The sequence below is a fragment of the Hippocampus zosterae genome, chromosome 1, assembly GCF_025434085.1.
Source record: "Hippocampus zosterae strain Florida chromosome 1, ASM2543408v3, whole genome shotgun sequence".
Classification (NCBI taxonomy): domain Eukaryota; kingdom Metazoa; phylum Chordata; class Actinopteri; order Syngnathiformes; family Syngnathidae; genus Hippocampus; species Hippocampus zosterae.
The window spans coordinates 3845826-3864017 of NC_067451.1; the positions used below are offsets into that span (position 1 = coordinate 3845826).

At 48.1% G+C, this 18192-nt stretch overlaps 1 protein-coding gene and 1 long non-coding RNA gene across 2 annotated transcripts in view; one reads left to right on the forward strand and one right to left on the reverse strand.

Moving 5' to 3' along the window:
• The window catches only part of LOC127598522 (pyruvate carboxylase, mitochondrial-like), a 177716-nt gene that overhangs the window by 76587 nt on the left and 82937 nt on the right, over positions 1 to 18192 (reverse strand). The window contains exon 12 of the mRNA XM_052062377.1: positions 12788 to 12970. Coding sequence (XP_051918337.1) covers positions 12788 to 12970 — 183 coding nt within the window. The remainder of the gene's footprint in view (positions 1 to 12787; positions 12971 to 18192) is intronic.
• LOC127599232 (uncharacterized) lies at positions 6377 to 7060 on the forward strand. Its single transcript, XR_007962041.1, has 3 exons — positions 6377 to 6516; positions 6616 to 6814; positions 6914 to 7060. It is a non-coding gene; the product is annotated as an uncharacterized LOC127599232 (long non-coding RNA).

The following is an 18192-nucleotide window of genomic DNA, read 5'->3' on the forward strand; positions in this document are numbered from 1 at the left end:
AGATGACAAACGATCGAAGAGGTGAGATGAGAACAAAGACGCCGGGGAAGGGTTAAGAGCTCAGCGTGGATTGGAGCAAAGCCTCGACGCTAATAGAACCTGCCGCATCCCACGCAACACCGCAAAGGGGTTGCACTGGATCAAGCACCATCACAGAACTGGATCAACACTGCGAGGGGGGGGGTGACGGGAGGGGAGGAAAAAACAAAACAACTCCAAAACGCTTGGATGTGGCTGGACTTTGTCAAATTGTTTTCGGAATGTGACTCACATACGACCTCTGTGGCCGAACTTTGTCCGGGCCATGCCTTCGGATTATAGGAGCATCGATCGCGTGCGCTGGCCGCGATCAATCGACGCGTGCCGGAGCGAGCGCCGACGGACATGATGAAACAACACCCGGCATACGATGCAGTCGATACGGATTTACAAAATGGCGTCGGCGTAGGATGGAAACTTTTCCTTGGCGACACGAACTTGCTCCGCCGCTTCTGGTGTGCATGCGAAGAAGGATCGCGGACGGGATGTGTGTCACTGTGCCTGTGTGTGTGTTAATGTGCGCCTATGTGAGCACTTTTAGAGTCCAGCATCTCTGTTCCTGTTCCACGTGGGGGTATTTTTTGTTTTTTTGTTTTAGGGGTTTTTTTTCTCGCAACACGCACGAGTCTGTGATTGAAAAGCGACAACACAACACTGAATTTATCGTTATTTTCGCAGCCTGGACTGAAAGTGACCCCAGGTCCAACGTGAGATATGTGAGACGATGTTTGGGTTGTTTTGGACACTTCATTTGTGCCGCGCGGAATCTCCAACGAAACGGTGAATGTTTTCGGACCGGTTTTCAAAACTTCTGACCTTGTTTCGACAACAACGGAACGACATTTTCCTGTTCCAATCAGCGGGAAGTCCAAAAGATAGAGATACAGATACACACACACACACACACATATACATCTAATTGAAATCATTGTATTTGTTGCACTATGCCTTTCTCTTCTCTGGAATTTTCTTCGAATGACGTTCGGAAAGAAAAAACACAAAGACAGAGGAAAGAAACGATGACATCAATGATCCATTTCAAACATGACCATCGTTTTCTTGCTTTTTTTTTTTTTTCATTTTGCCAAAGTCAATATTGTTCTCTGGACATGATATGAAATAAAAATTATATGTATGGAGCATTGACTGTCTCATGGTGACGTTTTGGGGACGAATGAGAGCGACTGGGTTCATTCACTCCCAAAGACGTTTTTAAACGTCTTTTCAGATTTGGGCTAGAATTGGCTGTTACTGAATGAGTTAAGGGCGGCCCGGTAGTCCAGTGTTTAGCACGTCGGCTTCACAGTGCAGAGGTACCGGGTTCGATTCCAGCTCCGGCCTCCCTGTGTGGAGTTTGCATGTTCTCCCCGGGCCTGCGTGGGTTTTCTCCGGGTGCTCCGGTTTCCTCCCACATTCCAAAAATATGCATGGCAGGCTGATTGAACACTCCAAATTGTCCCTAGGTGTGAGTGTGAGCGTGGATGGTTGTTTGTCTATGTGTGCCCTGCGATTGGCTGGCAACCGATTCAGGGTGTCCCCTGCCTACTGCCCGGAGACGGCTGGGATGGGCTCCAGCACCCCCCGCGACCCTAGTGAGGATCAAGCGGTACGGAAGATGAATGAATGAATGAATGAATGAGTTAAAAAGAGAACCGCCATCATGACTCCGGAGTCTTGTGTTTTTTCCGCTCAAGGCGAAACCAGGGCGCCCCCCCACCACCACTTGGATTTGACTAATCCAAAACGCTGAATAACGAGCATGCTCACACAGACACGTAACCTCTCAAACGCGAACAAGCGTTAATGGCGGATGTCCGCCCCAAGCCAAAGGAACCTGGGGAGTGTGACATTTCCCGTCATCGTGACAGCCCGGGCTCCGGTGTGCCGCCTGGATAACCGCCCACTCGGGATGCATCAGCGCGTTCCGCATGAGGTACAATCGGACCAGTCCTGAAGAGTGTCGAGCGGCATACTAATCGGGTGTCCTCAAGACGTCACGGAGATATTCAAAAGGATGAAGCCATTTCCCTTCCTGGGTCGCAGGTTGGGGGCCGGGATGAAAAGTCTGGAGTGAAAATGAAATGAAAGGAAGGAGGCTGACGCAAGGGATTCGGATCGCGTGCGGGAAGCCGGCGAGTGAGTCTTTTCGTGCGGTGAACAGGATGAGTGGAGAGCATCCGCAAGCAAGTCGCATCGCCGTGTCGCTTGGAGGCGGTTTATTACGACACGGTGCACTTAAGATCAGATAGCGGGCGGAAGTGGATGGGACCAAGGGGGAAAAAAACGGAGGAGAGATTTAACCTCGTCGGGTGCGAAAGTGATTGAGTAGCCTGAATGCAGCGTTTTCCTTTTCGCCCTTTTCGTCTTCACGAGCTGTTTTGCCGTCAACTTCAACGTGACGGCCTTCTGTTGGATTCACATTTCTGGGCGAGACGAGGAGAAACGATTTGTCCTTTATCATGGTCACTTTAATGACCGGCACTTTTGTTTTTCTTCCGCGTGACCTTTTCTCCATCCCCCCCTCGTCTGGCTGCCTTCTTTTCCTTCCACCATCAGACGAGCCATGGGCATTTTCAATTGCTTTTTTTTTTCATGGCTCATTCGTGCATCACGATTCGAAAGAGGTTCTGGACTTCAGAGTGTCTGACTCATTTTGACTTGATTCAATGTGTAGAGACGAGCCGGTAATCGAGAGGTTAGCATGTTGACTTCACAGTGCAGAGGTGCCGGGTTCAATTCCAGCTCTTGCCTTCCTATGTGGAGTTTGCATGTTCTAACCGTGCTTGCGTGGGTTTTCTCCGGGTATTCCAGTTTCCTCCCACATTCCAAAAACATGCATGGCAGGCTGATTGAACACTCTAAATTGTCCCTAGGTGTGATTTTGAGCGCGATTGGTTGTTCGTTTCTGTGTGCCCTGCGATTGGCTGGCAACCGTTTCAGGGTATCCCCCGCCTACTGCCCGAAGACAGCTGGGGTAGGCTCCAGCACCCCCGCGACCCTAATTAAGATCAAGCGGCTCGGAAGATGAATGAATGAATGAATGAATGATGAATGGTTGTTTCGTTTCTGTGTGCCCTGCGATTGGCTGGCAGCCGGTTCAGGGAGTCCCCCGCCTACTGCCCGAAGACAGCTGGGATAGGCTCCAGCCCCCCGCGACCCTAATTAAGATCAAGCGACTCAGAAGATGAATGAATGAATGAATGATGAATGGTTGTTTCGTTTCTGTGTGCCCTGCGATTGGCTGGCAGCCGGTTCAGGGAGTCCCCCGCCTACTGCCCGAAGACAGCTGGGATAGGCTCCAGCCCCCCGCTACCCTAATTAAGATCAAGCGACTCGGAAGATGAATGAATGATGAATGGTTGTTTCGTTTCTGTGTGCCCTGCGATTGGCTGGCAGCCGGTGCAGGGAGTCCCCCGCTACTGCCCGAAGACAGCTGGGGTAGGCTCCAGCCACCCCACCCCCCATCCCCGCCCACCATTTCCCAAGTGAGGATGAAGCGGTTTGGAAAATGAATGAATGAATAAATGTGCACAAATGTGAGGCAATGCATGCAAAAGCCGTTCAGTCACAAGCAACAAGGTGCCGGCTCCTCTGAAGTTTGAGCACCGGATATCCTCAAATCTCTTGCAAACAGGGTAAAAAAAAAACAAGCAACATAAATGAACAAAACAAAAAGGAGCTCCTGCAACAGATGCTGACACTTTGATAGCGGGAGAGACCTTCCTTATCTCTGGGAGCACAACAACATTTGGGCAATATTTACAGAGTGCTCCCAGATTTCAAGTGGGAGGCTCCCGGGGGACCATTGCGCCTCACGCCTTCGATTAACGCCACTCGGCACGCACGATAAAACGGAGAAAGGAACGGCCGTTGTCGAGGTGTAACCTTTTTTGATTTTTGAATCTGTCCGCACAAGGTCAATGTGATGCTGAGCCAAGTTGCCGAAGGCCAAATAAACAATCGCGGTGCAAAATATCGCAGCCTGTTGCTGCTACTCGAGACAGAAGAGCGTCAGCCACTGTGCTGGGAAGCTCACTGTAGAATTCACCAATTCACCTCCGCGGATGTTTTTATTCGCCAACTGGAATCCAACTGGGGCGGCCCGGTAGTCCAGTGGTTAGCACGTCGGCTTCACAGTGCAGAGGTACCGGGTTCGATTCCAGCTCCGGCCTCCCTGTGTGGAGTTTGCATGTTCTCCCCGGGCCTGCGTGGGTTTTCTCCGGGTGCTCCGGTTTCCTCCCACATTCCAAAAACATGCGTGGCAGGCTGATTGAACACTCTAAATTGTCCCTAGGTGTGAATGTGAGTGCGAATGGTTGTTCGTTTCTGTGTGCCCTGCGATTGGCTGGCAACCGGTTCAGGGTGTCCCCTGCCTACTGCTCGAAGACAGCTGGGATAGGCTACAGCACCCCCCGCGACCCTAGTGAGGATCAAGTGGCTCGGAAGATGAAAATGAATCCAACTGTTCAATACCACTGACGTATATTTCCGTCTTTCAGCGGATAGGCGTGGAAGAGGCTCTCACCCTGCTTGTGTCTACTAAAGTCAGATTTGTAAGTTTGGTAAAAGCCGCCACAAAGCCACTTCACCACAAGCAGAGGTAATAACAAGCACTTGCAACTCGAGCATGTGGTTCCTTGGGCTTTGTCAGGGAGTCTGCGCTTGATTTTTGCTTTGAATAGACAATTTGCGAATACAGGCGCGATCTCATGCCACTGCAAAAGCCATCATTAAACTCATTTGAACAAGAATGGAGACGTTTGTTCTCAGCCGGTGACGGGAGCGAGCGAAACAACAACAACGACGGGTGCTCTTCGCGACATTGCGCCTCTTCATGTCACCCAAACAATTGGCTATCACTCGTGCAGCTCGTCGTGTACACATTGACTCGTCGCTCTGTAGTCATTGCTCAAAGTGCCGCTCATCTCAAACCAAAGTCTCAATTCAAGCAGACAAGAACGAGATCGCCCGTTTACATTCGAATTCATGTCGGGTTCTTGAGGGCGGGTCACGGTGACCCAAAGATGCGTCTGCTAGCAGCGAAGTCTCGTCAACAAGGCTTTTGTCGACCGTGCACATTTGGCTCGTCAAATGTCGAACGTCGTCAGTGTCCCCCCCCCCCCCCCCCCCCTCGGCGCGGACGCGCTTATCCGCAGTCGCGCTTCAGCACTCGAATGGCCCATAATTGCCAAAGTGTGCCCACACATAAATGCTTATGGATGTACACAGTACAATCGGTTGAGGGCTAATTGTGCTGCGGCGTAGAGCTTGGCACTTGGCGCAGATGAACTGTATGAATAAAGGGCGCGGTATTCTTGTTTTTGTTTTGTTTTTTTAAATGCGTTGGTGAAAAGGGAGCGTTTGCGGCGTCGATCTTGATATGCGTATCAATGTACACCCGAGCTGCAAGGTTAGCATTGAAGAAACACAAAAATGTCAGTTTTAATGAGAACTGGCAGATCTGAGGAATCCAGAGATGCCGAAAGCAGGTCCTCACACACACACAAAATGTTTCTATAGCTGCAAATCAACCGACCTAAATGACAAGACTCGTGGTTTGATGCATGCAATGTTTCTCAAGAGCACACGCGCTTCCTAAATCGTCCTCAAAGGCAGCGTGACAATGTCAGACGAAAGCAAAGCATCCCCGCCCCTCTTTATCTGTTGTTTCGGCGGGCTGAATCATCCGCTGCCTACTTTCAAACCAAGCCAATTTGTTTTTCTTTTATTCTCGCTGCCCACGCGGGCTCCTGCAGGGGCGCCGAGTAATTGCACCCGTCATCGACAGCGGTGGCTCCTTTGCGCTACCTGAGAGTGAACCCGGCTTGACAGATCGTAACTCTGCAAAGAGGCCACCTTCCCCCACTCCGACTCATCAAATTTCATCTCTTCTACAAGGTCATCACTTTCTACTTCACCCCAGCTTCGCTCCCCTAACATCTTCTGGTTCCACGTTCTGATGACAAATTACCATGTGGAGATGTTCCAGCTGCTGCACCGGGAGACGGGAGGGTGCCTGAGTTTTGCTTTCCATGCTTTTTCGAGCTGTGCTCCGATTGCATGCCAGGTTGTGAAAGCGGAGAATGTAGGGCAAAGAGAAGGTCGAGAGAGATATCTGTCGAGCCAAAAAAGGTTTTTGCCCTGTCATTTTTTGTCTTCTCGTTCTATGCACCATTCCGAACACTGCTGAGAGTGTGGCGTTACTTCACCGTCTCCCGACCAGTTCTTTGTGGACTTGGAGAACTGCCGGAGTTTCCTCAGTTGGGGTACCCTTTCAAATAGGGTCATAAACTCAGAGTAGAGCCGCCGGTTTTCCAGATTGGAAGGAGCCAGATGGGGGTACTCGCGGTGTTTCCTCTGTAGGGGTGCTCTTCCAGACAGGGTGAAAAACTCGGGAGTCGAGCCGCTGGTCTTCCATACTGGAATGTGCCAGATGGCGGGACTGACAGAGTTTCTTCGTTCGGGGTACTCATTCAGGTAGGGTGATAAAATCAGAGTAGAGCCGCTGGTCTTCCATATTGGACTGTGCCAGATGGGGGAGACTGACAGAGTTTCCTCGTTCGGGTACTCATCCAGGTAGGGTGATAAAATCAGAGTAGAGCCGCCGGTTTTCCAGATTGGAAGGAGCCAGATGGGGGTACTCGCGGTGTTTCCTCTGTAGGGGTGCTCTTCCAGACAGGGTGAAAAACTCGGGAGTCGAGCCGCTGGTCTTCCATACTGGAATGTGCCAGATGGCGGGACTGACAGAGTTTCTTCGTTCGGGGTACTCATTCAGGTAGGGTGATAAAATCAGAGTAGAGCCGCTGGTCTTCCATATTGGACTGTGCCAGATGGGGGAGACTGACAGAGTTTCCTCGTTCGGGTACTCATCCAGGTAGGGTGATAAAATCAGAGTAGAGCCGCCGGTTTTCCAGATTGGAAGGAGCCAGATGGGGGGACTCGCGGTGTTTCCTCTGTCGGGGTGCTCTTCCAGACAGGGTGAAAAATTCAGGAGTCGAGCCGCTGGTCTTCCATATTGGAATGTCCAGATGGGGGGGACTGACAGAGTTTCCTCGTTCGGGTACTCATCCAGGTAGGATGATAAAATCAGAGTAGAGCCGCCGGTTTTCTATATTGAGCCAGATGGGGTCGCTCAGGCTTCTGTTCAGGTTGCTTCTTGGTGAGGAGGCCCCGGGAAAGACCCCCCCCCTGAGATCCTTGTGAGACAATGACTCTCTGCTGGCCTCGGAACATGTTGGAATTGCCTTAGAAGAGCAGGACAAATTCGCTGGGGAGAAAGAAGTCTGGACTTCTCCGCTAGGGTTGCTGACCGGTCCCGCCCAACCCCAGACAGAAGATGGATGAATAAGATTGGATCATTTTTCATTTTCTTTTGCCTGTGCACTGCTAAAGAATGTGATGACTATACACTAGCACGTCTAAAAAAAAAAAAACAGCACACAATACAACAGCGACACCACCTCCCCCACCCGCGTCTATTTTGTCATTCAGTATCGCCCAAGTACCCGTTTGCCATTTCCTCTTCCCCGGTTGTCACAGACGATTTCCGACGGTTAAATCCCGTTTATCCCCGAAGACCTCGCCCCGCACATTGTGTTTTTGAGTCTGGCGGCAGTCGGAATAAGGGCATCTATCTTGTGTCAAGTTATTTGTCAAGGGGGCAACTGACGTCATTGTGACATTTAAGTGACAGAGCTGAACTTCAGTCTTGTCTTTAAAAAGAAACGCCGACTTTTCCTGTAATACAAGTCAGACATTATTTGTACGGTGAAGTCCAATTTCAAGAAACCAGAAAATTCATTAAAAAAAACAACAACAACCAAAAACACAATTTTTCCTGGCCATAACTGAAATGCTACTTCAGTGTCACTTCGCCTGTTCTGCTGCCACAATGCAGGTGTCCCCACCCCACCTCCCCCACTACTCCCTTTGTCATTTCATTACAGTGTTACCATCAAAGGAAGCTTTACACGGTGCCGAATGTAATTGCAGCTCGCAGTGAGAGGGAGCAAACTATTAGCGCGACACCTGGAAACGCTGATCAGAATCAGAATCAGAATCATCTTTATTGGCCAAGTATGTAGAACACACAAGGAATTTGTCTCCGGTATATAGTATCATCGTAAACAAGAAAATCATTGAACCATTTTAGAGTAACCAGTAGTTTTGTAGTACCATTTTGTGGTGGAAGAAGAGTGACTACGTCAGTGACTGTTTAAGGAGTTAATGGCTAGAGGGAAGAAGCTGTTTAAGTGTCTACTGGATTTGGTGCGCATGGATCTGTAGCGTCTGCCTGAGGGGAGTGGCTGAAAAAGGTGGTGGGCAGGGTGCGAGGGATCCAGGAGGATTTTCCGTGCCCTTGTCTTGATTCTTGCAGTGTGCAAGTCCTCAAGAGTGGGTAGGGCGGTGCCAACGATTTTTTCTGCCGTCCTAACTGTCCGTTGAAGTTGGATTTTGTCCTTTTTTGTGGCGGCCCCAAACCAAAACCGTGATGGAAGAACACAGGATTGATTCGATGACTGCCGTGTAGAACTGTCGTAGCAATGCGCCCCAACCACCAAACTCGCCTACATGTCAACCACAGACGCTTGAACAAGCTTTAGATCGAATTGCGTGACAGCACTCTGCATCCACAATATTCCTTCAACTGGGCAGCTGTACCACACGAGTGTGAAAATAGAAGACTCGGCCCATTAAAAGGTAAGGGCCGGCCGGTCGAGATCCACCACACCAAACCTATCCAAGCATTAACGCCTTGCGCTTTGGGCCGTCTCTAAAACCATACACACAAATAATTGTGTTAATGACTTACTCAGCATGATTCCAATGCAATATGCTCGCATACAGCTTGAGGAAATGCATCCCAATTACGGGAAAACTCAGAAACATCCGTTGGCACCGCAACGAGCACGCCAGATTCTGCGAACCTGCCGCCCATCTGGTGTTCTTGCGGAGATGTAATCAGTGACAAATGGGAGCGGGGACGCCAGGTGGAAGATGAACTCGGCTCAACATGACACCTGGACCTCAATAAACGCCTCCGTAATGTGAAAAACTGAGGAAAAGGCACAAAGTAGGCATGTCAATGTGGAAAATGTACATTTCACACCAACTGGTTGCCATTTTTGCTCATGCGGGTGAGGTTTGCGGAGAATTACGCCTACTGAACTGGATACTTGAGCTTTCTTTTCTCATCGTGGATATTTGTACGTGTACATGAAATGACAGACCGCTAAGTGTTTATTTGACATTTGTTTGAGACGCGGCCTTTAAAAATCTCCACTTTCATTGGCAAGAGAGTCAATTTTTGCATAGACACCTTAAAACATCATGACAAAGATGTTCTTTAGGCAAGCTCATTAATCGCTCAACACATTGTATGCCTTGATGTGTTTGGGGGTTTTCTACGTTCATGTATATCGAGTCTCTTCAACCTTGTTTGAATTTTATGATGTACAGTCGGCCCGGTAGTCCAGTGGTTAGCACGTCGGCTTCACAGTGCAGAGGTACCGGGTTCGATTCCAGCTCCGGCCTCCCTGTGTGGAGTTTGCATGTTCTCCCTGGGCCTGCGTGGATTTTCTCCGGGTGCTCCGGTTTCCTCCCACATTCCAAAAACATGCATGGCAGGCTGATTGGACGCTCTAAATTGTCCCTAGGTGTGAATGTGAGCGTGGATGGTTGTTCGTCTTTGTGTGGCCTGCGATTGGCTGGCAACTGATCCAGGGTGTCCCCCGCCTACTGCCCGAAGACAGCTGGGATAGGCTCCAGCACCCCCCGCGACCCTATTGAGGATTAAGCGGTTCAGAAAACGGATGGATGGATGGATGTACAGTCAAACCTCGGCTCGCAAACCCGTTGCCAAGACTGTTTACCAACACAGAAACAGAAAACCTTTCATTTTCAGTAGACTACATTACTGTAATCGTGTCTTTTCAGGTCTTAATAAAAAAACGATCAATAAATAAATTCAATCAGGCAGTTGCGGCTGATCTGCCGCCAGAGTCCTTACAAAAAGCCAGGAAACTGGACTACATCACAATTGTCCTCACATCACAAAACTGGCTTCCTGGGTGTCAAAGGATAGATGATAAAATCTTACTCCTGGTCTGTCACTCTCTAAATGGCCTTGGACAACAACATGCAAGATGTCCTTGTACCCTACGAAGCATCCAGAGCACTCAGATCGTCTGGGACAGGTCGATTTTGTGTGTCCAGAACCAGGACCAAACAAAGTGAAGCAGCATTTAGTTCCGATGTTCCTTACCGATGGAACAAAAACCTCGAATACCCGAGGTCTTCTCAAACCGTCATGTCGTTTGAATCAGGGCTGAAAACATGATTGTTTACTGCAGCATTCGGATGAATCCAACCTTTATTGTCTTAATGTAATCCGCATTTGCAAGCCAAGACTCGAAATCTCTTTTTTTTTCTCCCCCCTTTGGAGTAGTTTGGTGAATCATTGACTTAATTTGAGGAGCAACTTTCTTACTTTGTGCAACTTTTTTTCTTTCCCAAAGAAGCAAGGGTTGTTTTAAACAATAAAAAGAGACAATATAATGAATTGGTTTTTTTCTTACATTCATCTCATCTATTGTAGCAATTTTCATTTTCTTGTCGAGAAGCAAAGGTAAATTGATGGGGGGGAAAAAAGCTCCTCTGTAATGTCATTTTGAGAAGATTTATGGTTGCAGACCTAAAATAATCTGGACTCAACTGTGAAAAACAAACAACATTATTGATCAATTATAAATATTTGATAGGATATTAATATACTTTCAACATTAGGCCCTTTCTCTTGGCGATATAGACGTATACGGGAATGCTTGGAGTCTCTCTCATTACTCAACTCAACTCAACTGTATTTATAGAGCGCTTTCCAACAGCCATCTCGCTGCATACAAAGTGTTGCACATGGAGCAATTTAACATATACAATAAACAGCAAAACAAATCTATATATATATTGCGCGTCGTCCCGCACGCGGTCTGTCCTTCCGTCTGTCCCTTTTCAAAACGTACCTACTTCACCGCGCCGCTGCGCGCCGCCACTGCGCGCCGCCACTGCGCCGCTCAGGCAGTGGCTCACTACGATCGCGCGGGCATCTTAGCGAAAAAATGTTGTCTACCCACAAGCATTGCAATGAAATTGTTCGTTATTTAGTAGAGCTAAACATCTCTTTATTTTCGCGATAAGCAATGAAGATGAACAAAAAGTTGAACCAAGCAACAACACTTTTGTGGGCCGAAGGCCCACCTTACCAGCCTTCCGCAGGAACTACCTGATGAGCCGCCCGGAGGGCGGCGAACCAGCTAGTCGGTAATAAAGACGGTAGAAAGCACCAAACAGTAAAACCAAGAACAAATCTAAGTCTAAAGTAAGATGGCAGCCTTCTGGCTTATTTCCATTAATTTCCATAACGGAAATTAATTGGTTTTCGGTTCGGGTTCAATTTAGCGTGTATGATTTTTCCCTCCGAAAGGTACTGCACTTTGTTGCCATTCAAAGTGTTCTGCTTGAACGCGGTTCCAGCCAGACATCTTCAAAAAGTGTTATTGTTGACACAAGCGCTCGGTAGTGTCACGTCCCGTGTTTGCCAGCAGGGGGCGGGCTTTCTCCCCGCCGCCTGCACACCTGTCACCCATTTGTGAGTGATTACTCTGTCTTTACTTGGACGCTCTGGCAGTCTACTCACTGCCGGAGTATTCCACGCCGCGCCAATATTCTCTCGCCCAATTCCTATTTGGATTATTCGTTGCCTCTTAGCCTTGTAGCTATTATTGCACGTCCTTGTTCCTCTTGCGAATGAAATTTATATAATTGTCTAATCAGACCTTCCTTGCTATTTCGCCGCAAGCGTTTTTTGTTGTTCTCTTTATTCCATCCCTGGTCCTTATTTTGACCAGCGTTTTTTGTTATTCTCCCTGTCGGGTATTTTGTGTTCGTATTAAAGACTCCTTTTGTTCCCTGACAAAACCTCTTTTTGTGTCTGCTATTTTGGGGATCCACTTCCTTATTTTGTTGTGCACGAAGCGATCCTTCTATCGCTTCGGGCACAACGTGACAGCTAGCTGTGTCATTCTGAGGTTAGCTTAGCATTTAGCATGGCTCTGTATCTTTCTCGTCATCCCTTCGTGGAACGATTCTTGTCCGAAATGTAATTTCTTCACTGCCACAGAGATTAATTACTGATTTAGGAACGACTCCGCTGTTGCTAGCCCGCTGTTTCCGCTTCATGAGAACAGAGCTTCCCTCGAACTCCCGACTACAGCGTGTAGGTGACATGAGCCCAACGAAGCTTTAAGGGAGCGTCTCGGTGCTTCTTTCTCTTCTTTTGACGCTTGTCTCAGCGCTTGAGTGTCATTTTTGCTATTCAATAGATATTAAGAAGGCGCAAAATATTCATTTCAAACCGAAAACTGTGATGCGAAACAGCTCATTTTGAACCTTGCACGCCATCTTTTACTTTGTCTTGACTGATGCTTGGTTTTAATCATTTTAATGTAATTTTTTTCGATGATTCTATTTTGATTTTGCTTTCTCTGTTATGCTTTTAATGTTTTGTTTTGTTTTTTTTAAGCCATTTGAATCGTCTTGTAAATGAAATGCGCTTTGCAAATACATTTGCCTCATCTTGCCTTTACCAACTGAAGAATGTGAGCCAAAGCAAAGTTTGGTTCACCAAATATTCTTCAGGGCCGTGAGTGACCAGAGGTTTGATGGGACTGAACATCCGAGTCGGCTGTCCTACCTTGACGCCCCTCACTCTGAACTCGGCCAGGGCTCGGCTCATCTTGGAGGCGGCGGTGGGCAGGTCCTTGCCGCTGGCGATGACTTTGACCAGTAGAGAATCGTAGTGCGGCGAGATGACGGCGCCCTGAAAGGCCGAGGCGCTGTCCAGTCGGATGCCCATGCCTTCGCCGCTTCGGAACACCTGGTGGGGCACAAACCGAAAAGGTGACAAACCAAATATTTCCAGACCCACCTGCAATCAGTCAAAATTCGCAATTCTGTACATACCGTAAAAAAAAAAAACATAAAAGGGAGGGCGGCCCGGTAGTCCAGTGGTTAGCACATCGGCTTCACAGTGCAGAGGTACCGGGTTCGATTCCAGCTCCGGCCTCCCTGTGTGGAGTTTGCATGTTCTCCCCGGGCCTGTGTGGGTTTTCTCCGGGTGCTCCGGTTTCCTCCCACATTCCAAAACATGCATGGCAGGCTGATTGAACACTCTAAATTGTCCCTCGGTGTGAGTATGAGCGTGGATGGTTGTTCGTCTATGTGTGCCCTGCGATTGGCTGGCAACCGATTCAGGGTGTCCCCCGCCTACTGCCCGAAGACAGCTGGGATAGGCTCCAGCACCCCCCGCGACCCTAGTGAGGATCAAGCGGCTGGGTAGATGAATGAATGAATGAATGAATGAATAAATAATGATGCGGCGGCCCGGTAGTCCAGTGGTTAGCACGTCGGCTTCACAGTGCAGAGGTACCGGGTTCGAATCCAGCTCTGGCCTCCCTGTGTGGAGTTTGCGTGTTCTGAGTGCCTGCGTGGGTTTTCTCCGGGTGCTCCAGTTTCCTCCCACATTCCAAAAACATGCGTGGCAGGCTGATTGAACACTCTAAATTGTCACTAGGTGTGAGTGTGAGTGCGAATGGTTGTTCGTCTATGTGTGCCCTGCGATTGGCTGGCAACCGATTCAGGGTGTCCCCCGCCTACTGCCCGGAGACAGCTGGGATAGGCTCCAGCACCCCCCGCGACCCTGGTGAGGATCAAGCGGCTTGGAAGATAAATGAATGAATGAATGAATGAATAAAAGGGAGTTTCACGAAGCAGATACAGGCCACACAAAGCGGCGCCATACTTTACACACCACTGTACACGTAGCGGCCCTTAAACAACGCTGTGCGTTTTACGACTGCGGATTTTCCTGCAATTTGAATACACAATTTGTCAGGAAGATTTAGTGTTTTCATTAGCGTACTACCGGTGCTGTGCGGAGGAATGCCAGCAGTGTTGTTCAGAGCCCTTTTCCCTCTCGCTAAAAGTGTCAGTTACGCTCTCGTTCGCCACAATTACTTTTATTTGACGTCCCTCAAATTCCCACATCTAAGCACCGGAGATGAATTTAACAAAAACTGCAAGGCTTTAGTTTTTTTTTGTTTTTTTTTTTAATGGAATGGCGGGAAGACAGTACATCACGTCCGCTAAGTGCCCGAAATGCAAGCGTTGGAATTAACCTGGGACACAGCGATGAGAATGCGGCAGACGCGAGAGGGGTCGGGGGGGGGGGGGGGGGGGGGGGGGGGGGGGGCGAGAGCGAACATGGGATGAGCGAGAAATGAAAAAGGGCGGAGCGCTCCAAAACACTTGGCAGGAGAGCAGAAGAGGCGAAGGAGGAAATGTGAGGAAGGGAAAGGAGGGCCGGGGCCAACTCGGCAACATACGGAGCCCCTCGAGGGCTGGAAGCGAGCGATGACTCGCAATTGTAATTATTACAATGTTGTGCCACTCTGGTGATTTGCCAGCAAACGTCTGCAGCTGCCTTGCCACTGCAAACATCTACTCCAGTAAAACATTTCCGCCGACATCACGCACTTGAAAATAACAGTTGGATCCAAAACATGACCGAAGCGAGCCGATTGGTTATTAATTGGATTCGACAAAAAACTTCCGCTAATATTTTGAGATTTAAAAATGTGATTTTTTTGGCGAATTTTGACCAATTTCGATTGAATTTCGATTTCAGTTCGAGCTGTCAATTTACGTAACACTTTGACTTGCAGTCTTTTAAACGCTCACTGTCTCAATTTCACAAATTGTACCGAACGGGTGCGACAAGTCATTCGGTTCCAAAATAGATGACGGCATACAATCAAACCTGTGGTTTTAAAATATTTATAATAATTAATAATTTATTAATATAATGTATATTCATTCATTCATTCATTCATTCATTCATTCATCTTCCGAGCCGCTTGATCCTCACTAGGGTCGCGGGGGGTGCTGGAGCCTATCCCAGCTGTCTTCGGGCAGTAGGCGGGGGACACCCTGAATTGGTTGCCAGCCAATCACAGGGCGCACAGAGACAAACAAGCATCCACGCCCACACTCACACCTCGGGACAATTTAGAGCGTCCAATCAGCCTGCCACGCATGTTTTTGGAATGTGGGAGGTAACCGGAGCACCCGGAGAAAACCCACGCAGGCCCGGGGAGAACATGCAAACTCCACACAGGGAGGTCGGAGCTGGAATTGAACCCGGCACCTCTGCACTGTGAAGCCGACGTGCTAACCACTGGACTACCGGGCCGCCCATATAATGTATAATTTATATAATTTATAACATAATCTATTTTATAATAATTTATAATATTTTAATATATTTTTTTATGTTTCACGCAAAAAGAAAGAAAAATAAAAGAGTTTTAATTAAACATTTAATGCGGACAGCACTTCTTAAGCACTAACGTCATACATGTTTGGTCAAATGTTTGCAAAATTGGGAAGTCAATAAAATGCATTTCACATTTCAAATCATCACGCGCGGTATGAAATCGCAATTTCGGGGGAGCCTCGTCAGCCCACCCATTTTGGGCCATTTGGACAAATTCTTTTAAGGCCTACCAGAAATGTATTTCTCTAGCTATACAAGCATTGAACCTACTAAAAGAAAGCGTTCCCCATCTACTTTCATCAGGGGGGTGGGGGGGGGAGTAAATTTTTATCGTACTTTAGTAAACAGCAGTTGCACATTGGTACGTTTCTTGAAAATACTCGTTTCCAAGAAATTCAGAAAAAAAGCTTTTTTTGTGAAAGGATGCATTTCAAGCAGAACTTTGCATTTGTGATAGCTCAAATATCTAAATAAAAAAATCTATATCTAAATAATTCATTTTCTAATAGATAACAGGGTGGCCCGGTAAGTCCAGTGGTTAGCGTGGCGGCTTCACAGTGCAGAGGTACCGGGTTCGATTCCAGCTCCGGCCTCCCTGTGTGGAGTTTGCATGTTCTCCCCGGGCCTGCGTGGGTTTTCTCCGGGTGCTCCGGTTTCCTCCCACATTCCAAAAACATGCGTGGCAGGCTGATTGAACACTCTAAATTTGTCCCTAGGTGTGAGTGTGAGCGCGGATGGCTGTTCGTCTCTGTGTGCCCTGCGATTGGCTGGCAACCGATTCAGGGTGTCCCCCGCCTACTGCCCGAAGACAGCTGGGATAGGCTCCAGCACCCCCCGCGACCCTAGTGAGGATCAAGCGGCTCGGAAGATGAATGAATGAATGAATGAATGAATAATAGATAACACTAAAAAGGACACTTGAGGGCAAAAAAAAACAGTTCAGTGCAGGATCAACACTACACTTTTTTTTTTGGAATTGAAAAAGCTCATCTGCCGGTATTTACCCATTCTCAACACCAAACTGTTTCCGCCTGTCACCTCCTAACAACAACAAAAAAATAATAATCCAAAGCAATCGGGTCGGGCCTTTCCCTTGAGTCGCTCATCTGTCAAAACTGTTGGACGGACATTTCGCCGCTCGGCAGCACGTTGCGGTCCAGCAACGGCAGAAGCCGTCCAAGCCAAAACGACTTCTGAAAATTGGCCTATTGGGAGATAATCCACATCGAACTTGAAATGACGACGCCGAGTTTTCAAAGTTCACATTTTGCCTTCGAGGCGAGACCGTTTCCTCGCACGTCCGCCCTCTGTAAACTCGCAAACGCTGACTGCTTCCGTTTTCATGAGCCATTATTACGCCTCGCAATAAGAAAGAAGAAATGGCACAACGGCCAAACGCTCCTGATGGACTCATTTGGAACGCCGATTTCCAGAGTTATTGAGATACTTTCAGCCTGCCTTATCGTCGCGCTGGGCTCTAATTACTACTCGATCAATTGGAGATTGCACGCCGCTGTCACCGCCGCATGCTCCCCCCACCCCCCCACGCATTATTTGTTTGCACTTGCAGGCAACCAGTTGTTTAACTCATCCTGAAGCCAATTGAAAACTCAACGGAAGTAAAGTGAGAGTGTCTTTTTTTTTTTTTCCCTCTTTCCAGGAACCAGCAATCTGTGAAATTTTAAAACGGAAAAGAGGAGCTTGACAAAGAAACAAGGTCCGGTCCTGTTAATGCTAGAAAACAAGAATGCGCAATAACATTTGAAAATCTTTGCAAATCAGCTCTTCATGTATAATTCAGATCATTTATCTCTGGGATCCTTTGCGATGCGCTGTGACAATACTTACATTTTTGTCTTTTTAGTCAGAGGCATCACACCAGCAAATCCGATTACAAAAAAAAAAAAAAAAAAAAAACGAGTCTCGCAAACTTAATGAGGAACGAAAAAGCATTTAAAAGTAAAATTGAGATACACGAATGCTCTGGTGTCCTGTGGAGGCATTTTGGGCTGTTAGCATGTGCAAGCATTAGCGGAGAGATGTGATATGGGGAATACGTCTGTGGATTTACCCCCTTCCCCCCACCAATGCACCAAGGCTTGTTGCGTGTGAGCTCAAGGAGCGTCGTCTTATCGGCGGGCTACAGCCGCGCCGGCACTCGTCTCCGCCATCTCAGTGTCCAAAGGCAAAAATGTTGAGTGATGCCTTAATAAATATGTAATTACTCCAGTGGTTCTTAACCTTGTTCGAGGTACCGAACCCAACCAATTCAGAAGCACATTCACCGGACTCTTCATTACTGGAAAATAAAAATCGGACTCAACAAGTGGTCCTTCAGTTTTTTCTGCCGGTGCGAGACTCGAGTTGCTCAACTTGGCATGACAAATCATGCAGGTAGGATGCCGAGTCCCATCACGTTCTGCGATGCATGTGAATCCTTGTGGTACATATTCGTCCGATCAATTTATTTATTTATTTTTTGGGTCGACATAGCACGGATTAAAAAAAATTCTAAAATAATAAATTACACGACGTACTATCACGACAGTCACACGGTGACAACTGAGTGAACTAAAGTTCCCGCAGCACTGATTAGACAAGCAATGTCACGTGATCATCTGCAGCCAGTGACGGCCGAGTGGGCGTATCATAACAAATTGACATCTTGAGTCGGGTGTGTCTTAACGTCCATGGCAGAGGCTCCGTCGAAGCCCTGAGACCGATTCAGTCAGTCGTGGGGGGTGCTGGAGCCTATCCCAGCTGCC